This window comes from Pongo abelii, chromosome 7 (genome assembly GCF_028885655.2).
Source record: "Pongo abelii isolate AG06213 chromosome 7, NHGRI_mPonAbe1-v2.0_pri, whole genome shotgun sequence".
Taxonomy (NCBI): domain Eukaryota; kingdom Metazoa; phylum Chordata; class Mammalia; order Primates; family Hominidae; genus Pongo; species Pongo abelii.
Window position 1 is genome coordinate 17,898,125 of NC_071992.2, and position 27,246 is coordinate 17,925,370.

The 27,246-nt window shown below is 34.8% G+C and overlaps 1 protein-coding gene across 1 annotated transcript in view; it reads right to left on the reverse strand.

Moving 5' to 3' along the window:
* The window catches only part of MSR1 (macrophage scavenger receptor 1), a 77,358-nt gene that overhangs the window by 41,275 nt on the left and 8,837 nt on the right, over nucleotides 1-27,246 (reverse strand). The window contains exons 3-6 of the mRNA XM_054561218.2: nucleotides 24,554-24,667; nucleotides 17,848-18,260; nucleotides 13,505-13,691; nucleotides 4,550-4,630 (exon numbers count right to left, since the gene is read on the reverse strand). Coding sequence (XP_054417193.2) covers nucleotides 4,550-4,630; nucleotides 13,505-13,691; nucleotides 17,848-18,260; nucleotides 24,554-24,667 — 795 coding nt within the window. The remainder of the gene's footprint in view (nucleotides 1-4,549; nucleotides 4,631-13,504; nucleotides 13,692-17,847; nucleotides 18,261-24,553; nucleotides 24,668-27,246) is intronic.

Consider the following 27,246-nt stretch of genomic DNA (forward strand, 5'->3'; position numbering starts at 1 on the left):
AGTTTTATTAATAGAGACACCTAAAATTGGGCTAACTGCCCTCTAAGAAGTGCTCAGTAAGAAGTATATGATTCTTAATAGTAAGAAATAGTATTTAACCCAGTGTAAAACTTTGATTCCAACAGAAATTAAGCAAACTTCCAAAGCAATAAAGTGATAAACTATGTCTAGAACGATTGCTCCCAAAGCAATAAAGTGATAAACTATGTATAGAAATATTAGTAAAGTCAGGACATTTCAACTCAATTTAATTACATAGTAGTATATATTGGCTGGACTTCATAGTATACAGCCTAACAAAGACCTAACATCTGTTCTCAGTACAAGCTGATTAATGTTTATACCTTCCTTCACTATATAAGCAACGCAGTGAGACTTCTGCACTTGTGGTTACTGAGACCTGTCATTCAAATTTACAAATAAAAACACTGACAGTAAATTCTGCCAATTTAAAAAATTTGAAAACATTCCCCTACTCTTTGTAGAGTGCCATTTACAAGTAACCTCTACTTTTACTATTTCCTTCATTAAGTCAAGAAATATATATTGTACCAGTCTTAGTACATTCCTGGAGTTAAAAATATCCTTATCCAAACAGATCTTCCAGAGTGGAGAAACGAGAGACAGATAATGAGAAAGGTAGCAAAGAAAGACAGTAATTTGGGGGTCATAATTTTAGAAAAACTGGGTAATGGAATAGAGAATGCCATGGTGCCTGCTTTAGACAGGAGCATCCTGGGGCCACAGGAGCATCAGATGCTGACTTCTGATCCAATGCTGACTTCTCAAGTACCTTACAGTGATGCTCAGAACACAGCTGTTCAACTAAAAATCAAGGTTGTTCAACTACAGATCAAGTATGTTTTCAATGAGTGAGCAAATACATCTGTAAATGAAGTGTATGAGAAATCAGGCAGTCATAGACCTCTGTTCTTGGAGATGGTTAAGCAGACTCTATATGGCCCATGGAGTTATGTGACTTGTTTGTTTAATGATGTTTCAAAATGTAGTCCCCAAAATATAAGCACAGCTGTTGAATGTATTCCATAAGATCAGATACCCTGAGGCTTTCAGGAGGCAATTAACTAATTTTCTACAATAATCTGTGGCAATGGGAAAGGGTCTGGCACCTGCTTCTAACTCATGGACAATATAAGTACAATTACATGGAATCTCAGCCATGGGATGTTCCAAGAGACGTTAGACATCATCCAGTCAGAATCCATCATTTTACAGAGACAGTTCCATGAGACCAGAGTGATCAAATCACTTACATAAAGCTGGTCTGATAATTATTCACATGTCCTAGGTATCTTGCTCCATTCAGTCTCCTTTCTGCAATGTAGCAGACTGGTTAAGGGCATGGACTCTGCACTCATGCCCATTGGGGTTCAAATACCAGCTTTGCCTCGAAGAGGTCATTTAACCTTACTGTGCATTGCACCTGTAAAATGGGTGTATTATTTGTTTCTGCATCATCAGGCTGATGTGACAGTTAAAAGAGCTCATACATGTAAAACACTTAGAAAAGTGCCTGGCATGTAATGACTACTTTGTAAATGTTAGCTTTTCTTGTTCTCCTCCCCCTCTTCCTCATCCTCCTCCTCAGTAATACAATCATTATTTTCACCAGCCTGTTGTAAAGGCTTCTAAATTTAGTTTTACTAAATGATACGTACACAACAGTGATATTTTTTTATTCATTGGCACAATTTGTTACTTCCAGAAGAAACCCACTTTCAATACTCAGGCGTAGAGCGACAGCCTGCAGCCAGGCAATGTTCCTTACTCAGGTGTATATTTAGGGATCCTGTCCTTGTTGAAGCTTTAGGGAGGGGCCTTCTTGGGGCCATAGCCTATGGGAAGGAGTGGGCCAGGGTAAAGATATACGTGGATATAAACATTAATAAAATATGGTTCCTCTCTTCCAATATCTATGGGTAAGATGAGCTTTATTTTCTCTTCTGGAAGCACGATTCCTATGGTGGAAAATTCAGTCTACGTAAGGAAGTAAATAGTACTGGTTGATGATGAAAAGTTTGCAGCCAGAGAAACCTTCAGTTCTCTCCCAGGGCATCTCATGTAGGTAGCCCCTCCCATGCCTACAGGTCAAACTACCTTGTTATTGATCACACTGGGGGCATAAACAGCTTCTTAGATGGCCCACACAAAGATTCCTTTAGAAAATAAAGTTGCTTCTCCTTCAAAACATTGTTGTCAGGGGTAAAATCAGCCCCTTAAAAGAAACTCACATGAGATAAAAAATCCTTGATCATGACATTTGCCTCCCTTATATTACTACTTATCATCCTGGAAGCTCTGTGAATTCAGAGATTCTGTATCTGTTTACACACACATACTCTACAGGGTATTGTAGAGCACCAGGCCTGGAGAAAGTGCTCAGCACATATTTTTTGAGTGAAAAGTGATAGGTCATTCTCCCTATCATGCTTTCAAGGAAATAGCCCTCTAAAATAAATTTGTTATTATTTAGGGAATAAAGCATATTTAAACATAATATCCACCCTAGTATATGAATAATAATTCTACTATATTTAATGTGTTAGTTATTTGAGGCTACTAGGACAACCACTTAGGTTTTGCAGATATTTGCATCATGATTGTGAGTCTAGGTGAGTTTGACTTGGTCAAGCTGATTTTAGTAGGCTCAAATGGATGTAGAGATGGGGACATAATAAACCTGCTCAAATGAGAAAGTAGAATTAGTATGAATGTCCATCATATACTCTTTGCTTCCTGATTTCGGTATCAAATATGAGGCAATTAGACAATCTGGTGAAGAAATGAACAGAATGTAGCAAGACATCCAGAAATAATTCATTAGGAAAGATGCCTGGTATTTTGAATAATTTTCTTGCAGTGCACCAAACTAAATGGTAACCTGATAACCTAGAAGAGTCATTGATTACCCCAGGAACTCAACCTGTCTTTTATGAGGAACTGGGTAATGACTATTTGTGTAAATGAGCAGTACCAAAAGCAACAGATTATGACATCACTTTTTACCCTGTAAATTTAAACCATGACAAATCGTTAATTTACAATAAAAAAAACCAAAATCAAAGATTCTTTGCAATGGTGTCTATTTATAACATTAACACAAGCCGAAATTTATAAATCCTTCTATTTCATACATTCATAGTTCAGAAACAGCTGCAGAAGATTCTCCCAAGATGAAGCATTGTATGGCAAGTTGTAGCCCAGACTGAACTTTTATGGTTGAGTTATAAAGCTCTGACAATTGCAGCTTGTATGGAGGAGCTGATAGACCCTTGACACAATAGTAGTTCTGGCAGCAGATTTAATATTGGTTATTTCCCCTGCTGATGACATTAATGCGGCATTGTTAATATCTGATTAGCATTAGTCAAGTGGAAAGACTTTCCTGAATAAAAATTCTTTCCTGGCAAGGCATTCAAAAGCACATCAATACTAATACCATCCGACTTGGCATATTATATATATGGGCAGGATTGCTATTTTATATATATAAAACATGTGTACCTGGATGTATATAATCTATCTTCACATATAATATGCCATATATATATTTATATACATATATATACATATATGTGCTTAGGCAGGTATCAAGTTCGTGCTTTTCATTTTCAAAAATTTTTCTGATGTGACCAGGGCTAGTCAATACACTGATCAGAAAGAAGAACCTTTTATATAATCAAAAGACAGAAAAATAAGATGAAGTACATGGTATTTAGACATGTTTTAGTAACACAAACCATTCTAGTTATAATTAGACCTTGCAGTATTACTTCCTACCATCCAACGGCACGCAGGATATTTGATTTCAAGCCAAGGCTAACCTGACAATCATGTTATTATCTTTTTTATTTTTTCAAGCGAAGAAAGTTCATGTTCTGTCTTCTGTGTCTTCTATTGTCTTCTTTCAAAATATTTCTTTCAAGATTACAACTTAGAGGAAAATAATTTGAAACAATTTTGCTCTTAGTAAAGCACAGAGAGTGACCATCAGCAAAGGTAAGTGTCATCCATATTTTAGCCAATATTTACATTCAGATTTCATTAAACAGATATATTCCAAATACTATATAAGAAATATAGTCCAATTTGCTTGTGATTCATAACTCACTACTAGTGTGAGTTTTTATGTCTTAAAAATGAGATCGCTTACAAATGTGAAGATGATTTATTCAGTGCAAAGATAATTGTTGTACTCCCCTTCACATATGATCTACGGTTAGGTCTGCCTTATACTGTTTTCTGTCTATTATATACGTGTCACTCTCTAGACTTATGAACAATTCCATTTGATTACTCTGGTTAAAGCATTTATTTTCTTTGAAAATCATGAGTAATGCTTATCATTCAGTATATTATATGATTAGGCTACTAGAACATTTACTACCCACCCCCAACACAGACACACACACACACATACACATCCTCTGCAGGGTATAAATAAAACAGCAATCCTCCCCTACACATGTACCTGGATGTATATCATCTATCTTTACAGTATATGATTAAATAGCTATAATTACCATACCTATTGGACCTGGAAATCCTCGTGGACCACTTTCTCCAGTGGGACCTTGATCTCCTTTTTCACCTGGGGGTCCAGGAGGACCTTTAAAAAAATTACATTACTGATCATAGTTGTAAAGCATAGGAAAAATGGGTTAGTCATCTGTCAATATACTTATATAAGGAAATCCAAAGTCTTCTATTTGTTGTGCAATAATACAGAATGTATAAGACTGAACTTCATGAATGGAGGAGTATTCTGCTATTCAGGAATATAATGCCCTATACTAGTAAGGATGACATTGCCTCAAAGTAAACAGCCTAACAGTATATTAAATATGAGTGTGCCTAACACTTTTCTATGTTCTGAGAACCTGTGGGCAGAGAAAAGACAGCAGGCTGGCACAAAGTCACATTAGTGTTGTATGCATCCTAGGCAGTTAGACATAGATATAATATGGAGTTAGCTACTATATGGAAAATCTATAAGTAAGAACTTAAAAGACATTTGTGATACCCTCAAGGGAAAGGAAAATTCACACACAGTAGACAACCAGAAAGCACTTTGCTGGAACTGACCATAAACTCAGATATTTGTCAGTGAGCTGTAGATCGGCGTGAATAGTGATGGTTGAAGTCTTCATTGAGAAAGTAGGATATGAAGGGTACTTTCAAGAATGAAGAGAAAGGGAAGGAAGACAATTCCTGGGGAGTGAGAAAGGCATGAGGAAAGGCAGGAAGGTGAAAATGAGTAGAGGAATTCTTTTTTCAAGTAAAATATTAAGTAGAATTTCTAAATTGCTATAAATACTGTAAACAAAATGGAGACATTGCAAGGAAAACTTTGGTCTCATCATTTTTTTTCAGGTGGCTCTCCTGACAGCTGTGATTAAATAACACTGATTTAGCCATTTATATTTTCTGTGTCCATCAAAACAGATATCCGCTCATCATGCCTTTAAAATGATTATACCTAGCATGTCTTTAGAACTCAAGAGGTAATCCTACCTACATACCATGTTCCATATGGAGTCCAGAGGACAAATAATCTCTTCTTTATTTAAAGAAGAACACTTAGTTTCCTTTTCAACACCAGAAGAAAGAAACAGAGAGAAACATCATTCAATAGATTCACCACAGAATAAGGAAACAGTGATATTTTAAAGGAAGCATTTTCAATTGCTAGTTTGGTCACATACATAGTCCAAGGAAAACATACAAATATATACAGCATCCCTGGTTAGAATGCATTTGTTTACAAATTTTAATCAGGTGGGAGACATAATAACTGAAGAAATCTAAGAGGGGGACACATAAATAAATAAAGATTATCTCATGAGTAAGTATATTTTGTACTTTTTTTGTTGCTTATTTTGACCTCCTTGACTCTACTTCTGTCTATTCCTCTGGTATGTCCCATTTTCAAGGTACAATTTGGGTTTTAGAGGCCCAAGATATCATTACTCTTCTCAATAGAATGTCCCTTTCTCTTCATATGCAACATTGGACACACATTTAATTGTATTTTTATTATAAAAGCAACTCTACTTATAGGAAACATAAAAGCCTAGAAAAAGAGTGAGGAAAAATATAATTCGTAGTTGTGTTATTTTAACTAACGATCTTTACCATTTCTTTCCTAAATGTGTATGTGTATTTTTTTTCACATAATCGTCATGCAAACAACATATTATAGGGCTTTTAGAAATTAACCAGTGTATTATATTCTAAGGTATAGCTTAATTGTTGCGAGACATATATTTAAGTGCTGCACAAGAAATGTCAGGTTTCTATATCAAAGGGAATCTCTATGTGTCCCCTATTCTCTGCAGAAGAATGTAGTACTTCCCAAGAAAAGGAGTTTAACTTCCATAACCATGAACACAGCTGCATCCATTCATCACTACATAGCAATGAATCCCAGGGGAGGGGGGCAGGTAGGACAGACACTCGATTTACAGCCTGAATTTTGTTGAACTAATTGAAGGGAAGCACAGGGATAGTACTCAAGGATGGTGTTTTGAAAAAAGTGCAAAAGCAAAGATTTCAGTTTAGTAACTCAGGATCCAAAGCAAGACGCAGACATTCCAGGAAAAACTAGAACATGAAACAAGAAGAAACAAGGGACACAGAGAATAGATCTAGACTCAGCCTCTGAGATGGACTTCTCACCATTTCTTTGGTAAGTAAGAGATGGAAGGAACTCTCCTAATTACTAACCATCCTTTCAATTATATTACATGTAATTATGGGAACTGTATACTTAATTTTGGAGTACTAGTTCAATCACAGCAAATACATCCGTGTTATCTTACAAAATTTGGAGTTAAAGATCCCTCTCTGTATTTTTATATAAAAATACTGATACCTGGTATTCGAATCCTACAATAAGAAAAACAGGTAAAGCTTTTTGTTAGAGTTCAAACTAGGCGTGTTGAATGTACATTTTTACTGTCATTCTATTCTTCATGTAACATTAATCTCACATTATGTTTCATTTTTGTACACTGTTATAGCTCTTTTACTGTTTCTAACAAAATGTTGGAAGGATCTCAATAAATGTTTTAAGTGTCTTTTAGATTCATCGGGGGAATAAAATAACAAATTATATACCACTTTACTCTTAGTTTCTGATGCAGAACTTTTGAGAACACTATCCACTACATTGCCACCTTCCAAAACTAGCCTCCTCTCCATTCCCATCGTAGCTCACATCTTCACCACCACACAGCTGGACTATTGCTAGAGATTTTTAATCTGGTCTGAATGTGTTTTATCTATTTCACCTCCTAGTTCCCTCAGTGTTGGCCTTCTTCTTCTTTTTGATAAGAATCCGTTTTGCAATGTCTCTATCAAATTAAGGAAATGCAGTAACCTATTCTGCCATAGTATGGAAAAAAGAATAAAGACTTAGAGTCTCTTGTAGTCACCTTTTGTTCATAATTTCCATTTAGTCTTTTCAAAATTTTGTTCCATATTGACATAATAACTGCCTCGTTGCATCAATAAATGGACAAAATGCTACCTGTCAGCTCCCTTGCTGATACATGTCAAAAAAAAAAAACTGGGTTAATATTGGGCAAAATGTATGATTTACTCTAGTTCAAGAAGCCATAGAATTTACATTATTTTTCATCTTTAATATTTCCAATTACAGTTATAGGAATAATTCATAAATACTATCACAATAATCTGCCATGAAGAATTACCTTTATAAAACACATACACAAAATCTACTATTTAGCTTCCTCCATGATTACTTCTTAAAAAGGAAAAGTAAGATTTCTATATAACCACAAAAAGTACTGATATATAACATTTGATAATCATCAATATCATAGAACAGAATTACACAATTTACTAGAAAAGCAAACCCAGGCGTATCATATCATTTAAAATCCTCAGATGATAACATAGCACTAATAATATCTAAGTTTCCAGAGCTATGCTTCTCTAGTTTTTATTCATTATGAGCATTAATTTTCTACTTTGTTTTCAATCTTATCTCATATTCAGATCATCATAAAAATCTGCCACATCTTCTAGTCTATTGCTGCCTAAACCTGCTTCTTTTTTTTTTTCTAGTTTTCATGCTCATTGATTTAGATATGTTTAATCTGGAAGACACTTTAAATATTGTTTAACTAAACATATTCATAGAGGGTCAGAGAGTGAGTTGCTCAAGCTCTTAAAGCTAGTTGGGTAAAATCAGAACTAGAACATTTCATTTCTTTCCTGATCCTATGCTACCATGTTCTAAATTTAATTGACTTCATTTTCCGTATCTGTTCTTCCATTATTCCTCAGCTGAATTTTTCCTTTACATAGTGGTTAGATAAACTCACAATTCAGTTTTTTTTCCTTTGGTTAAGTGTTTTTTTTGTTTTTTGTTTTTTGTTTTTTTTTTTTCAGAGATAGGGTCTTGCTACTTTGCCTAGGCTGGTCTTGAACTCCTGGGCTCAAAAGGCCCTCTTGTCTCAGTCTCCCAAAGTGCTGGAATTATATTGTCTCAGACTCCCAAAGTGCTGGGATTACAGGCATGAACCGCCACTTCTAGCCTACAGTCCAGCTGTTACAATCTCAGTAATTAATTGTACAAAACTCCAAATTCAAATATCCTCAGTTGTTTTTTCATTTTCTCTACTATAAAAATCAATATTTCTTTTTTGGTGCTCTTATATCCTAGGAAGCCAATATATCTAAAATTTTTCCAAATAAACAAAATGTTAGCTATTCTCACCACGGAGCCATATTATATTTTATTTCTCTTAAATACCTTTCTCTAGAGTTCATCTTTGCTTCTTTAAATCATGTTATCCCCAACTGTCCACCAAACTCTACTTCACCATTTCCACAATGAAATTTTATGTAGTTCTTTAAGGCTCTAATTATTATAACTACTTGAGAAATGTATTAAAAAATCTTTGTCTCTTTTAACTGTATAATTATTAAGTGATTATTAATATAAAGGAAAAGAGAACACAAAGTAATTACACTAACCCTGCAATCAACACATGTTAAAGGATAAAGCACTCATTAATTTCTAAAATATGCTTCTTAAGTTATAATTTAATTAATATATATTTTATGGCTAGGTGCTATAAGAGATATAAAGAATAGTTTCTAATTGAAGTAACTTGTGTCCACGAAGAGTTAACACGGTTCTCGAAGAGAATATGAGATACTTTTAAACATAACTATCACATTAGTGATTCTCTCTTGTGAGAGAATGCTTAATGTTCTGTATTAAGACAGAAATAAATATCAGCTGGGTCTTACTGTTGGTAGAACCAGCAAAGGCTTCATGCAAGAGGTGGCATCTTAGATGGACTTTGAAAGATAAATAAGATATTTTTGAATACAAATCAAAGAGAAAATACTTCAAATAAAGGAAAAGACCTGAGACGGGATGCACAAAGTACTGAGTACATTAAAATAACAGTCAAATTAGTTGGAATATTTCATATACAAAAAAGACAAGGGAGGGAATGAAGCATTCAAGACTAGCTAAGAGACACACTGAAGAAGACCTTGAGTGCTACAGGCAAAACTGTATGTCTAACGAAGGGGCAACAGAGAGTCTTTATGCTTCCTAAAGCAAGGCTGTATTTTACAAGGGTGCAAAAAAGGATTACAGTCTGGGCAGGAAACAACTGCAACTCTGGCAAAGAAGTGATAAGAATAATTTATATGAGGATATAAAGAAATGACAAGGGAATAGAGAATACAGAACGTTGAGAACTAATGGTGGTCTTGGGAGATATAAAATAATTAAAATCGATAGCTTGGAAACCAGGAAGAATGACTCTGCTATTATAGAGTGTAACTTGCTAAGAAGAAAGTGTTAGTTTCACTTATTCACTCAACACATATATAATTGCTCACCCACTATTTTCCAGGCACTCTAACAGGCATTGGGAATGCAGAGGTAGACAAGAAGGAGAAGACTTAACCTCACAGAGCTCACATTCTACTGGAGAAGATACAAGCTAAACAAGTAAGCAAATGTAGAGATGACATAATTTCATATAGTGGTAAATACTATGAGGAAATTAAAGCAAATCATGGTAGAGAGAGATGGGGGAGTCTGGAATAAGAATGGTGGAAGGTGGAGGAGGTAACTTCAAGTGCAGCCAAGAAGGAGTAGAGATGTAGAGAAGAACATTTCAAGAGAAAGAGAAAATGTCTAGTGTTCATTATGGACAGCACGAAATGAAACAAACACTTTTTCTTTATTAACTTTTACTTGTTCGTGGCACTTCCTTCTTCCACATTTCCAAGCTAGGCAGAAGGATGACAGAGGGAAGATTTAGAAAATTAGGGTAGAGAAGTAGACAGGTGACAGACCAAGTAGAAGTTTAGATTTTATCCCAAGTCTAATGAGAAGATATTGGAGGATTTAAGCAAGAGAGACAAAAGACACATCTAGTGTAAAGAGAGAAACCACACGCATCCAGTAGTTTGTGTGGGTTTTCTTAAATAGCATTTTTTTTTTCTCTATTTAGAATGGACTAAGAGCAGAGCCAGGGATACCAACTGAGAAGTGGATGTAATACACCAGACTGGGATATGGTTGCCTGAATTAGAGTAGTAATAGAGAGTAAGAAGAAGTTTGATTTGACATATGGTATGAAATAAGAATTAGTCGGACTTACAAATGGATTATGTAGAGAATGAGAGCAAGGAAGTCAAAGACAGCTTCCAAGATCATGGAGTGAGCAGGTAGTTGGAAAATGACAAAACCAACAAAAAGACTGCAAATGCAACAGATTTGGGGAGGCAGATGGGGGTGGCTATTTAAGAAGCGAGGATTTGGTTTTGAATTTGTAAAGCTTTGGACATTTATTTGAAATCCAAAGTGGAGGTATCTAATTGTTAGAGAAAAATCTGATTAATTCAAATTTTTCTTTATCATCTATTTTACTGTGATAAATACTATATGTGATATGTGTTCTGTATAAGCAAGCTATAAAGTACAATAATGAGAATACCCTTGCAACACCACAATCCAAGAAATTGGTATCTACCTAGATGTTCCCCCATCTCATTCATCTATTTCCTTTTCACAGATAAACATTACCCTGAATTTTGTGTTTATCATTTTCTTAAATTTTAAAACAACCATTATGTTACATATTTATGTGTCTGTAAGTTTACATAATTTTACTAACTATAAGCATTAGAAGTAAAAATTGTCTATATATAGTTTTCTGGGACTTGTTTTTATTTTTTTTTTCATTGTCTTCCCTTGATTATTAGGCTTCTTAATTTTCTCAGACTAGTGTATTCGAAATGAAATCACATGAAGTTCTTAGTTCTATTTTTCTAGTTGCTGATATAAAATGAGACAAAATATTAAAATCATGAAATAGAGCTTAACAGACATGGAAGCTGGAATGAGAACATCCAATATGAATTTTTTGTGAGTTACAGAGGAAAGGAGAGAAAGAATTGTGAAGAAGCAATAGTCAAAGTGAATGAAGCTGGTTATATTCCCAAACTGATAGACATAAATCCACTAATATAAGAAGTACAACAAATGTTAAATGGATAAATTATCAATACAAAACCACAGATAAGTAAACTGCAGATATGAAGACAAAGAGAATGACCAACAGATTGGTGGCAGTCATTTTAAGAGCCGTAAGAAAAGCTTGAAGCCAGGGGACCAATTTTTTCAGCACACTGATAGAAGGAATCAAAATAACTGTCAACCTAAGAAGTGCGTATATAGTAAAACAATTTCAAAGATCAAGACAAAATAGAGAAAATGAAATCAGAAGGTTTCATTATCAATTTACTTTCACTAAATGAACTTCCAAAAGATAAACTTCAGGCAGAAGGAAAATAATCCCAGAGGAAATGACTGAGGTGCATTTAGAAGGGAGAACAATTGGTAAATTCATGGGCAAATTTACATAAATATTTGTTGTGGGTGAGTGATGACTATCTGAGCCAGTGGTGCAGAGTTAAATAATTTACCAAGATGGTTGTAGATAAAGAAAGGCAGATTTATTAGAAAAAGCAGGAAAATACCTTGCAAGGGGGCAATGAGCAGGCCAGCAGAAGAGAAAATTATTGCCAGGAAACAAAGGTTTGCTGAAGATTTTATAGAATAGTGTTTATAACGTATGCTGAAGAGACCTTGTGCAGTACTGGTAAGCCAAGGTTACAGTGGGTTAACTTGCAGGTATCTGGTGATAAGTTTCATGCAGGAGGGACCTACATGTTCTGGACAAAGAAGAAAGGCAGATTTATAGCTTATCTTCTTTCTCTTTGCTTTCCCTGGTCCTACCAGCCTGACTACTTTTCCCTAATTAGGGCTCCACAATATTGTCTGCATAAAAAAAGAAAAATAATATTGACTAAGTTCTTGATAAAAAAAATAAAGTAGAATAAACTATACTAAAAATATTAGCAGGAAATTAGGGAAGAGGATCATCAAACCACTTTCAGTTCCTTGTATATTTTAGGATGAATGTTAAGATACTGATCAACTTTAGACTTCAAAATAAATGTTAAGGTCAACAATCAATAAGAAATAGAAATATACTACAAAGTTTCTAAAACCTGTTTGGTAACTTTGGTAGAGAGAAAAATTCAGCAAGAGAAAAATCTTAATCAATCCAAAGGTGGCAATAAAGGAAAGCAAAAGAAACATTAAATAAACTGGAGAAAACCAGAGCACATGATAAGATAGTGGAAATAAATACAATGAAAAGAGATGGTCATATTGTATATTTTTTAAAAAGAAAAGGTAAGTGTTCATTACAAGAGACAAACCTAAAACAAAGGATACCAAAAGGCAAAAGGTTGCAATCAAAATATAGAAAAATACATGCAAATGTTTGAAATCAAAATATAGAAAATCAAAATCAAAATATAGAAAAAATGTATAATGTAAAGCTAAAACTAAAATATCTAAAATGTAAAGCTAAAACTGAGAGCCTACATACATAGTAAGAAAGCATATATATATATATAATAAATATATATAAGTAAGATTAAATTCACCTTATTTCACTAACAGGCGCTGCAGAAGAAATGGACAAATCCATCATTATTTTGGAGAGTTCAAAAGATTCTTTTAATTAATAATACAGTCAAGTAAGAAATAAAAAAGACTGGAAGTTTTGAAAAAACAATACTAACAAGCTTGGTTTGTGAACATGTGAAGAAACTTGTAATTACAGAAAACTTGTATTCAGTACTTATGAGGTAGTTTTTAAAAATGAGAAAATCATTAGACCTTAAGATATATTTTGCTTATCCCTTTCTATTGAAATGATACCAGGTTACTGGTTATCGTACCCTGTCTTGATCTGATTTTAATATTCTTTCCTTTGGGTATCTGCAGTAAATGTAAGCTCAAAAACTATATATTTCAAACCATAGGATTTCAAATATCAAATCTCTGCATGTATCAGTATATTTTAATATATATATCATTTTCTGGAGGAATGACAAGACATTTTACCTTGAATTAAAGTGATATTTCTCAAGGTCTGAGAATGTTCCCAATCTTTCAGTCTGAGATCATTAGTGATGTTATTCAGTATTTTCACTTCTCCTTTTATTTCCTGTTCCAAATGCACTTGTTCTTCTTTCATAGCCATAATTTCTGCTGATACATTGTAAACACGATCCTCTAATTTACTGATTTCCTGTAAAACATAAGTGAGCATTCACAGCCTTTGTTACATACATAATTATCAAATATGAAATTTCAAGAAACCCTCGGAGTTCAGGTTTTTAAAAACATATTACAGGAGTTTTATGGAATAAGAATATAGAAATTAGAAAACTGTTTTGAAAGTAGTAATTCTTTAATTGTGAAACATTTCCTCTTGACTGAATGGCTGAATGTTTACAGTCACAACACACTTCAAAAATCAATTTAATATATCTAGGATAGTTTCCATTCCTATATATATAGATGTCAAAATGCTAACAATAAAATTCAATAAACATCATAAGGTCTTAATTTATCTGAAGTAAAATGTCTTCATACTGTACTTACAGTGGCAACATATTCAAATTCTGTAAATTTGATAGATTTATATGAGAAATTGTTTTATAGTAATAAGCAAAGTTTAATGTCATAATCCTCAGTGGTGATGAACATTGACAATAGAGTTTCATACTCAATAAAACCTCAAACTCGCATATTAACAGTGCTTTACCTTCAATTTGCATTGCCTCTGTATTTGAGGCATTAGTATTTTGTGTTTTCAAACACATGTATATTTTGTGTATATTTATACATACACATTCATATAATTAGAGTGTGAAAAAGAGAGAGGATCTACCAATATCCTGGAATATGCTTTTATATTTTACTCAATAATATATTAAGGATATTTATCTATTAAAATACTTTAAAGTCTGATATTTTCAGTAATTTAGTGGAATTAAATATATTTCTCAAAATTTATTTAGGATTCCTATTCATAGTGTTTTGAGCTGTGCACTTTCCTACAACTTTAAACAATGTTGCCATGAACATCATTTTAAATATATTCATATATTGATGTAAGTACTTCTATAGAACATCTTCCTGGAAGTGGATTTGACCAAAGGAACTAAATATTAAACAGCTCTCCAAATATATGCTACCATTTTTCTTCCTCTTACTGCGTATCAGTGTCCACTTTTTGCCGCTAAATACTGGGTACCATTAATATATTTAAGTTTGCATAGTAAGAGTAGGTACATAGCAAATCATTATTATTTAACTTGTTTTTCAAATTATAGTGAGGTTGAAGTATCCAGTCATTAAATTTCTGATGATTAATATTTATTAATTTTTCTTTTAGATCCTTTGCTTAGTTTTCTCTTTCAGCATTGGGCTTTTTCTTTTTGATGAACCAAATCTTCTCATCTATTCTGGTAATAATTTTTGTCTTTCTGTTCTATTTTTATCCCATTTTCTGTCTTCATTGTATGCTTTATTATTGTATTAAGTACTCCTATGTTCTAAAGTTGATAGATACTCATTTCCCATTTGCACATGGAAATAAGCCAGTGGTTTATTTTTGTTTAATATAGATGTAGAAAGAATATCACACTCTCTTGAGTTGGACTGGACTAGACAAGCTTAGGTGAGAGGATGAAGATGGTCAGAGTGTAAGACCTTTGAAAATAAATGAATGTGCATCTAGAATTGCCTCTTCAATGACACTATACTTAAGCAGAGAGACTTATCACCTTTCATTGCTCTAACTGTGCCTTCTCCCAAACAAAACCTTATTCTAGATTAGAATTTTTCTATCCTGCACCTCCTCCTTCCCCGACCATTTGACATTTTCTGTACAATACCATCATTACAATAAAGGTGAAATAGTGAGCATGGATGTTTTTAGAGCACACCACCATGATAAATACACTTGACTTAATTTAGGTAGCTAAAAATTGCTGCAAGTATGTCAGGTAGTTCCAGACACGCAGCATAAAGTGTTAAGTGGCTGGACAGTGATTTTGCTTCCTAGAAACCAGGAATCATCCAGCTTTTTCATCATACCTAAAAGCTGAGGCTACTTTTTCTTTTTTTTTTTTTTTTTTTTTTGAGACGGAGTCTCGCACTGTCACCCGGGCTGGAGTGCAATGGCATGATCTCGGCTCACTGCAACCTCCACATCCTGGGTTCAAGTGGTTCTCCCGAGTAGCTGGGATTACAGGTGCACACTACCACACCTGGCTAATTTTTTTTTTTTTATTTTGTACAGATGGGGTTTCACTATGTTGGCCAGACTGGTCTCGAACTCCTGACCTCGTGGTCCGCCCACCTCGGCCTCCCAAAGTGCTGGGATTACAGGCGTGAGGCTCTGCGCCTGGCCGCTAAGGCTACCTTCTTATTCCCTTCTTTGAAAACTGCATATGGTGTTTACATTTGTCAAATTTCATTGGAAATTATTTTTACTGGGAGGAGGAAAAGTGTATTTAATTTCAAAAAATCCTATACAGCATCCACACACTCCCTCCACATGCTACCACCAGTGACCCTCCTAGAAACAGGCATTTAATTTTGTAGTCATACAGTCCCTTTCACCTCTGTCGATGGAGATGATAAATGCCACCCCTGTCTTTCATTTGGTGCCAATGTTCTTCCTCTTTCTTTTAAATTAATGTTTGGTGTGTCCTTGATAAGTGTTATGCTGGTGTCACTTATAAGCCATTTCCTCAAATGCCATTTACAAATTCAGGCATTCATTTAATTTATTTATTCCTACATTGAGCTAAAGATTCAAAGATCAATAAAATTATTCAAGCAACGGAGATGAGAGTCCGAATGTTGTTTTTCAGTGTACACAGGAGTATACACACACACACACACACACACACGTACTGGCACTGACCTAGTTTCTAAGTCTCTGTGAGTGACTACTGTTTTTAAAGATGTATATAGCTTTCAAACTTTCACCATTCCCTTGTATTTCCTTTTCTAATGCTGGAGTTCCCTCCAAAATGTAAGTGTAATCTATCCCAACTCAAACAGCTCACTGATCACCAGATTTTGATTGTTTCCATTAATTATCACTTCAAACAGGTTCAAAATCTCTACCATCTTTCAAATAGTTTCCAATTTGCTTTCAATTCCTCACATGTGGATTCAAAAGCATTCCATGGTCAGCCAGGCACAGTGGTTCACGCCTGTAATCCCAGCACCTTGGGAGGCCAAGATGGGCGGATCACCTGAGGCCAGGAGTTCAAGACCAGCCTCGCCAACATAGTGCAAACCCTGTCTCTACTAAAAATACAAAAATTAGCCGGGTAGGGTGGCACGTGCCTTTGATCCCAGCTACATGGGAGGCTGAGGCACGAGAATCACTTGAACCTGGGAGGCAGAGGGTGCAGTGAGCCAAGATCTCGCCATTGCACTCCAGCCTGGGCAACAGAGTGAGACTCCATCTCAAAAACAAACAAACAAACAAACAAACAAAAACATTCCATGGTCTCTGCAGGATTTAATGCACTGCCAGAATCAAATGTATCCTTCTTCTTCCATCTCATCCACCTTCCCTCTGTCCTTACCTCATCTCAGTGCTCTTCTGACCCTATTTCTACATAAATAGTATTTTTTCTCCATTCTTCTTTCCCCCAACTTAACCAATGTCTATCCTGATAACTAACATTTTAGCTTCCTCTCTTTCTTATATTATTCAAAACTATGGACAGTTTCTTCTTCGTACACTTTCTCTAATCTTTCTATAGCCCAAGGCTTTGATATCCCAATACCTTTGATATGCTTACTTATTAACAATGTAGGAAACACTGATAGATTTTAGACATGACATGGAATAGAAACGAAATATCAACATGTTGGGATGAGGTTCACCAATAGACTCCCCATACACAAACTGTAATACCATTGTCTTCTGACACCTTAAGGTGAGGACCATGTATAAGTTCAAAAGTTCTGAGTGAAACTTACAAATAAAAAAAAATCTAAGCATATCAAATGGGTCTTTTGCAAAATTCACACATACAGAGTGTTCACTTCTCAAGATCTGCTAAGATAATCTAAAAATTATGATTGGTTTAGGCAGTCTAAAAAGACATTTTAACAGTATTTATAAAATATGTAAAGGGAGTCTATATTCAATGGGAAAAATTTCCCCTTTTTCTAAGAGTTTGGAGAAGGCGAATCCGTTTTAAATCCCTTAACATTCATTTAAAATCAGGATAAGTCAGCCATAGAAATCAGGGTAAACAGGATGATGAAACAGGGTTTGCAACTTTTGCTTTCCTGTACTGCCTAAGGAGAAGAGACTTGGATGGGTTCCGTTCCGGCACGTGACCTTGCAGTCCCCAAACTCTTACCTCTTCTTGTTTGAAGGTATTCTCTTGGATTTTGCCATTCAGATTTTCTAGGTTGAGCTGCAAACCAAGCAATGTGGTATTCAAACTTATTAAGGACTTGGAGATTTCATCTATTGCATTCCCGTGTCCCTGGACCGAGGAAAACAAAGTACTTAGCTGGAGAAGAATGTCATTAAATCTTTGATCAGTTGTCATGCTGAAATTTTGGAAATGCTCTGTGTCTATGAGGTTGGCTTCCATGTCTGAAATATGCTGGATTCTCTTCTCCATGTTGCTCATGTGTTCCATAAAGACTTCTTGAAATCTCATTTCCTCTTCACTGTCATTTCCTTTTCCCGCGAGACTTTGGGTTATATCGTTTGCATTAGTTGAACCAACTGAGCAATTCTTCGACTCCCACTTCAGGAGTTGAGCTGTATATTTAAGTAAAAATAAACCAGTCATGGCCTGATCCTTAAATGCATACACTATCCCATCCCATATCATTCCATTCCGTTCATTTTATTCCATTCCATTCTAACATTTTGAATGCTAGGCTAAATCGAGTATTTATTTTTAATCTACAATGTGTGAACTATGCTATGTATATTGCTGAGAAGCATACATTCTCCCTTTCCTATTTTATGTTAAGATGACTCCAGGATTATATTACGCTTTCTGAATTGCTGCTTGTATGAATCTTCTTGGCCATTGATTTTGGCTTTGCCAATTCAAAAAAATTCTATAGATTATGAAAGGCTATGTGTCTACGGAACTGTTGTTAGAATAAAGTGGACTAATGCTTAATACAGTTTCTGAACTAAGCATGTTGAATATGTTAGCAATGACAATGATGATCATGATGATGACAAAAGCAATAAGTGGTAAAATAGTGATGTCATGCATCATATGGATAAATTGTTGGTTTATCTTCTTCATTCTTTCACTTGAGCTGCCAGAAAAGTGTCATTTTCAGTTAACACAGACCTAATTCACAGTTGGTGGAGCAGGAAATTGGGCAAATACATTTTTTCTCTTTATAAAGGTACAATTCTCATAAGACTCCTTTTTAACTATTATAAAATATATATTCACAGCAGAAAATTTAGAAAATACAGATAATATGGAAAAATAATTTACCATGAATCTCACCATCCTAGTTTAAACTCTAGGATTTTGGTGTATGTGTCTCAACCCTTATATTATTATCTTAAAATATGATATTTTTAAACAATCTGGAAACAACTTTTTAATGTAATGCTCTATCATAAGTACTTTTTCATATTATTAATATTGTTCTACAAAACTAATTTAACAAACTCCATTGTATTATATGTATGGATCTGCCAGATTTATTTAAAAAAACAGCTGCATTTAGATTGCCTCTTTTCAGTAATATAGTCAATGTTTTGATGAACAATCTTGTGATTAATTATTTCCCAAATTAAAAAAAATTCTATTCTAAAATAGTATTTTAGGAACATACTGAGCTGCTGATAGATATCCCCCAATGGGCATATGTTCTCTAAACAAGCTAATTATCATTCTGAAATAATCTAAAGCAATACCTTTTATAGTTTCAAAAAAATAAAAGGCTTAAACAGTAACTTTTTATGCAAAAATAGGCCAGGTGCGTTGGCTCATGACTGTAATCCCAGCACTTTGGGAGGCCGAGGCAGGTGAATCACGAGGTCAGGAGATCAAGACCATCCTGGCCAACATGATGAAACCCCGTCTCTACTAAAAATACAAAAATTACCCGGGCGTGGTGTCGGGCACCTGCAGGCCCATCTACTCAGGAGCCTGAGGCAGGAGAATCGCTTGAACCTGGGAGGCAGAGGTTGCAGTCAGCTGAGATCACGCCATTGCACTTCAGCCTGGGCAACAGAGCGAGATTCCGTCTCAAAAAAAAAAAAAACATGAATAATTACAGACAATGAGGAAAATGTTAAACACAATCTTATCACTATTCAGTGACAGCTGAGGATTTCTGTTTTCCTATATCTCTCTATATGTATCTATTTATACCTTTTATCTACATGTATGTTAGTCATATTCATATTAGATTGGATGTATAAGATTTTCCACATTTGACAATTATGGAACAATAAAAGGAATAATTTCATATTGCTCAAAAATATATGCAGCTCCACCTGAGTCTATCAATTTTCTAATAAAAGTGATATGGTGATAGTACCATTTTTACAGATTTTTGAGAATTAAACAACACATGAAAAACATTTAGTTCTACCCCTAACTCAAGGATTTTGTTCAATAAATAACAGCTTGGTGTTTACATAGGATCAAGTTCCCTGATTCTAGAATCTTCCTACACTCCTCCATTACCAACTAGGCTACTCTGAACAAGTTACTTATCCCTCTCCTTGCTTTGGTTTTCTCAATTTGTAAAAGTAACAATTACCTCAACAGTGGTGGTGAGCACAAATTAAATAGGCATATCTATTCCTCTAAAGTGCCTTGTACATGAGAGATATTATCTCAGTTATAGAGTCCACCGTATTTACTACCTTTACTTAAAGAGGCTGTGTGTGGATCACTTGAGGTCAGGAGTTCGAGATCAGCCTGGCGAACATGGTGAAACCCTGTCTCTACTAAAAATACAAAAATTAGCCAGGCGTGGTGGTGGGTGCCTGCAGTCCCAGCTACTCAGGAGGCTGAGGCAGAATTGCTTGAGCCCAGGAGGCGGAGGTTGCAGTGCGCCGAGATTGTGCCACTGCACTGCACTCCAGCCCGGCTGACAGAGCACGACTCTGTCTCAAAAAAAAAAAAAAAAAAAGAAGCTATTTGATGAGCATTACTACTGTAGCTATTATTACATTAAGAGTGTCATCCTAAATATGTAGTTAAATTCTAATTTCAAAAAATATATGATACCATATTTTTCCTTGTTTTATTAATTTAATATTAGCTTATTTGAAATAAGAAAATATGACAATATTTTGATGTGATCTACAATAGAGTTTGTATTGAGTATGTTACTCTATATGTCTTAACGTATCAATAACTTGGAAATAAAAGTATATTTCTTAACTGTATCTCATCACATTTATTAAATTCATTGTGGGGACCAAGTTTTGGGTTGACAGCCTCATCCATGCATTCATTAATTCTATGATTTAATTCTTATATACTATGTGGAAAGTATTGCTTGAGTTACTCTGGGAATAAAAGAACAATTGGGAATGGAATTTGACTGTAACAATCAGAAGCCCATATAAACAACTTTATCAAAATTACTTCAAAATTTTCCTCTAACATTGTCCTTTTTTGATTATTATTTCTTTTGAAGTAGCAGTTAAGAATTTAGATTCTAGAATAGAACTGCCTGGGTTAGCAATTCTGGCTCTGCCGTTTATAAACTATGGCATTGGACAAGTTACTTAATCTGTCATTGCCTCTATTTCACCATCTGTATTAATGGGGTACTAATAGTCAGTGTCCAAATAATTAAATGAACTATATGTAAAATACTTAGACCACTTCCTGGCATGTAATAAGCATTTAATAAGTTTCAGGTTTTTGCTATTATTAATATTTGGATTCAAGATATGTGATTCAAGTACCTACATGCCCAATATTGATTAACTATGGGGAAGTAGCATTGTGTGATAAAAATCTTTTTCTGGAGTTGGACGTTCCCATGAACACAGTCATCTCTCTGCTTTATTTTACTATGCACGTTGCACTGATTGCTCAACTGTATAGTTTTACTTTCACTGGAAATAAGATTTATTTTGTATCAGTAAAGCTAATATTTTTCACAATATGGAAAGAGAAGCCCCAATGTGACTAAGGTCACGTGACCAACTATTTTTAATTTGACGACAACTTAAACATGAGATGACAGTAAATGCTACATTTTGTTAATAGATCTAAAAACACAAATTGCCTGTTTCATCGAACCCTGAGTGAAAACTAATTTTTCTATAAAATGTTAACTTTTTATCATATATCTAGGTAAAGAATGCCGGGGTTTATATTTTCAAAAGTTCACTTATTTTTATTGGAGAGATGGCATTTTGTGACTTTTCTGTTTCACACATGAAAGGAGACAGAATTTTATGGTCTGTGCAACAACCTATGGACAGATTTGATTCTACAGATCATACCTACTCTTTCATATTGGAATTATCTTTTCCTACCCCAAATGGATATTGTTTTCAGCTAAAGAATTTTTAGTATTTCAGTAACAATTTATATATATATATACATAAATTCTTGATTTTTATCTTATTGTTCTGACACAGTATTATGTTGTTACACTCTGATAGTGTTTCAGCAGCTTCTTTAAGAAAAGGTTGTAAATGGAATAAACCTTATAATTAAGAAAACACCCCTCAATATATAATTCACTTCATAGAGTTTTATATATAATATTCTATTTCACCCATCAATTCATATTTGCCAAACTTCTACCATTTTAGGGATGTATTCTGTCTACATTTGTAATTTTTTATGCCAAGTAGAGATATGTATTGCTTTTTAGTTTCTTTTTGAAAAATATACTGATCTACAACTTAAGTTGTAAGTGGATTGTCAATTGTTTATTATTAATACATAATAAATATAGTGAGGCCTTTTCCAAATTCTGGTGAATCTGATACTGATGTGAACTTATAAAATTTGAACATTCTTAGTGTCTAGTCAATTTTAGTAGGTACCTACTGTAGTTTTAGTAAACAAACTACTTCAAATCAATCATTGTAAACTCCAGAACAAATGTGTTGACTTGGTAGTATTTTCTAATAGCTCAGGGACTTTGAACTTGGTTAGAACCGTGAATTATTTTCCGGCTCTTGTCTGCAATCTGCATGAGCCTATCAGAAGCTGCGGTCCCTGGTGTTGGCTCTGCAGGCAGTGATTTGCATAAAAGTGAAATCTACTCAAATTCTAATTGGCTTATAGGTAATAATCCCAACAATGAAGCATCATTTAGTTATGCATTTCAAATTACTGATAAGCAAAGACATAAACAAACATACAGATAACCTTGATTTATGAGGAAATTGATTGTTTAATGCCAAACATGTCAGGTCCTTTTACTCAGACAACAATAGTTTGGTTGTTTGGTTGGTTGTTATGGTTGGATTTTTGTTTTAGTTTATTTTTAATAGCCAAAAAGAAGTTGTTACCTCTGGAAAATATTTTCCTGTGGTGACTTTTTTGTTTTTTCTTTTTTTTTTTGAGAAGGAGTCTCGCTCTGTCCCCCAGGCTGGAGTGCAGTGGTGCGATCTTGGCTCACTGCAAGTTCCACCCCCTGGGTTCATGCCATTTTCCTGCCTCAGCCTCCCTAGTAGCTGGGACTACAGGCGCCCGCCACCACAGCCAGCTAATTTTTTGGTATTTTTAGTAGAGACGGGGTTTCACCTTGTTAGCCAGGATGGCCTCGATCTCCTGACCTCGTGATCTGCCCACCTTAGCCTCCCAAAGTGCTGGGATTACAGGTGTGAGCCACTGCACCCAGCCGACTTTTTTGTTTTTTATTGGCCAACCACATTGTTTTATAAAGACTTAATTAAGCTGGGAGACAAAAGACCAGAGTAACTAGAGTTCAGAAGTCTTCGATGGGAACTCCAGCTCCAATACTGAGCTGTCTGAATTTTCTTATGTGGATCATGAGAATAATTACAGTGTCTGTACAGAGGTTAATTGTAAGGGTGTATTATTGTTTTTATTATATCTATCTTAGTGGAATTTTTGCTCTGTCTTGGAATACTTCCTTAGACTGCCCTGTAGCAGAGGAAGTTTGGCCTGGTCTTTAGGAACTTTTTTGTTGCTGTTGTTAAACTGCTTAGTATGCACATAAAAATGTATCTTATTCCCAGCCTATCTCTTATTAGAGCATATGGGCAGACATTTTATCAGTCATATAGAGAAGAGGAGAGCTATAAGGCATATAAATTCAAATGCCAATCGAAATACATCAAATCCATCCAAAATGCTACGAGGGGAATAATATTTACATACGTGCTTAAGGTGTACACAAGCTATCTACCCTTGCAGAAACAGTCAAATCTATCTCCGGTTCAAGTCAGACTCTCCAAGGAAATATATACCTCAAGAACATCATTTTGAGCCCAAGTATCACGTTGTATATTTTTTCTTTGAGAAGATACTATCAGGTTATTTTCAGAGATATTTTAAATAATATCCCTATGAAAAATGTGGTCATATAAACTGGATTTTACTAAGTTGTAGGCCATTATTCTTCAAAGTCTCCTCTCTTTAAAAACTGACAGAAATATTTTTTCTGCTCTCAGTACTAAGAATAGAAGAGCTTCTCCTGGACACCAGGCTTGTTTTTTTATAGTATAGCCATTGTTAATGTAAATGATCATGTTATTTCTTCACATTGGCAAAATGAATACTTTTGAAATTTGTCACCCACATTAGAAGGAGAGGACTCTAGAGGATAATATATTTTTGAAAGAGTTTAGTCCTTTTCATTTTACTTTTACAAATCTGTATTTTTATCTTGCACTTCTTTTTTCCATTCTATTTTGTTTTTTCTAATTTAAAAACTATTTTTTTCTACTTAACTTTGCGGAATCTGTTTTTTAACTTAACGAATTTGAAGGACACTTTGTAATACAGTATTTTCTTTATGAATGTACCATACACAAACGACTGAATGCTTCTTTTTTGCTTTGGCAATGAACAATTCATGGGACGAGTTACTAAATTTCAAAACTCGGGGTTACGTTACCTGCCACTATTCCAATGAGAGGGATGAGAACTGCAAACACAAGGAGGTAAAGGGCAATCAGTGCAGCTCTGAAGGACTTCAGTTTCTCTTGAAGGGAAGGGCTGTTTTTAGGATCTAATAAAACAAAAAAGCCCAGCCTACTGTTAGAAAGTGTTATCTTCTTCCATAATTAAAATTGTTTTAATCTCCAGTTATATTGTTACTACCAAGCCTATTGGAATAAAAAAGAAGAAAAAAGGTTCCACATTTTTGCAGTAGAAAGCAAAGGGACAGTCACAGGAAAAGCCAATCCAGGTATCATTATAGACACTTGATTGACTTATCCACTCACTAAACATCCACAAGAAAGTTACCATGCTCTACGAGTTGTGCTTGTCTGATTTTTTGGAATCAGCTGGTAAATTTTAATATCAACACTTACATATGCAAACAAATTTTATTCAGTGTTCATATGGGAATATATTCTGGGTGAGAATAAAATTTTCTAAAGTAACTATGCAATTTTTAAAATATTTTAAAATCAGATAGGGCAAATATTTATTTTCAATGACTACGATGTTAAAATAATTTTCTTGTCCAATTCCTTCTCAGTAGTTTTGTATCTGGATACCTCTTATGATTTGAATACAGTGTAAACAATATTTAAGAAAAATGAAATAAACAAAGTGATTCACATTTTTACTAATCTTTAGAATGGATCAATGAAGCCCACTCTCTCTATATTTCAGAACATATTAATAACAGTAACCTTTTATTCACATGCATTTATATGGCACTGTGATTTATATAATGGGATATTAATTGCAGTAGAGACAAATCAATATGGGGGGAAAGAGTAGATGAAGAAGTCATTTCTCTGATTAGGTGAATACAATGGTCATTAAAAATTTATTTTCTATGGTCATTGCTTTCATTGATCAATTAAAAAAAGTAAATGTTGCTTTCAGGTTGCAAATTGTTAAATTAAAAACAAAGTTTTTAAATTAAATTAAAACGAATTTAATTTAAGGTATTGAAAAGAAAAGAAGAGAAAGTTTTTAAAAAGTAAAGAAAAGAAAAGAGCTGGATGCAGTGGCTCACACCTGTAATTCCAGCACTTTGGAAGGCCAAGGCGGGAGGATGGCTTGAGCCTAGGAGTTTGAGACCAGCCTGGGCAACATGGAGAAACCCTGTCTCTACAAAAAATACAAAAATTAGCCAGTCACGGTAGCATGCCCCTGTAATCCAAGATACTTAGGAGGCTGAGGTAGGAGAATTGCTTGAGCCCAAGAGGTTGAGGCTGTAATGGGCTATGATCGCACCACTGCACTCCAGCCTAGGTGAAAAAGTGAGACCCTGTCTCAAAAAGAAAAAAAAAAAGGGAAAAGAGAGAAAAGGAAAGGAAAGAAAAGATGGAAGGAAAAAAGAAAAAGAACCCATAATAGAAGCAAGTTGAGATATAGTCCACCTGCCAGGCTGATTAAGCCTGAAATGTAGGAGTCATCTTCTTCATCTTTAATTTATCATCGCAAATGTAAATTCCACCTTTTAAATAGTTCTCAAACATTTTGATTGCTTTTTCTCTGCTCCCAATGTCTCTCTCCTCCTTCTTCAAACTCTCATCATTTCTGTATGTAACAGCACTCACTATTATCTTTTCTTATATGTGTCTTACTTGTGCCACATCCTCCCATCCGTCCTTTACACAGAGCACAAGATCCACTGTGCCCTGGAGTTGAGGTCTGTATTTCAGGTTTGCTATGTAAGAACTCATATATGAGCCTTTAACTTTGTATATGCTGCTTCTTCACACTGAAATGTCTTCTCTTTCTTTTCCACCTCCACCCATCCCCTTAGCAATATGTATTTATACTTTGAGGTTTAGCAGAATTTTAAGTAACTCTCTCCTGACATCTTAAATGATCCTGTTGAGATACAGCTGAGTATTGATACTTTTGAGCTGTTGTCGTAACCTGTGCAAACATGTTTCACCACTGCTATATGGGTTGAATTGTGTGCCCCCAAGAGATATGTTGAAGTTTTAACCATAGGTACCTGTGAAAGTGAGTTTATTTGGAAATAGGGTCTTTGGAGATGTAATCAAGTTAAAATGAAGTGATATTGGATTAGGGTGAACCCTAATCTAATGACTGATGTCTTTGTAAGGAAAGAACAAATAGCTACATAGAGAAGACCATATGAAGAAGGCAGGAGAGATAAGAGTGGTGCAGCTAGAGAGGCAACGAACACTAAGGACTGCCAGGAGCCCCTAGAAGCTGGGAGGAGGCACGGGAAGATTCTTCTCTAGAGCCTTCGAAAGGGCACATGGTCTTTCTGACACCTGCATTTTAGACTTCTGCATCTCAGAACTGTGAGCGAATAAATTTCTGTTGTTTCAAGCCTCCCATTTGTTGCAACAACTCTAGAAAACTAATACAGGCACCTACCACCCATGATTTTCAAATATTAGCTCACGGTGCTAGGATCATATTTAGCTCCAGGACCTAATATTGTAGCTGGGAAGCCAGAAGGCTCAATCAGTGTTGTAGATTAATTTAATTTCATATAATACTGCCTTACCTTTATTTAAGCTTATTTTTATTCTGTCTCAAGAATAGCCCTATTTGTCAAATAAGTATTATTTTAACATCCATATACACTTAAGGTAAGTCTCAAGACGATACTTTTATATTTTGTCAAGAACTCTAAGAACG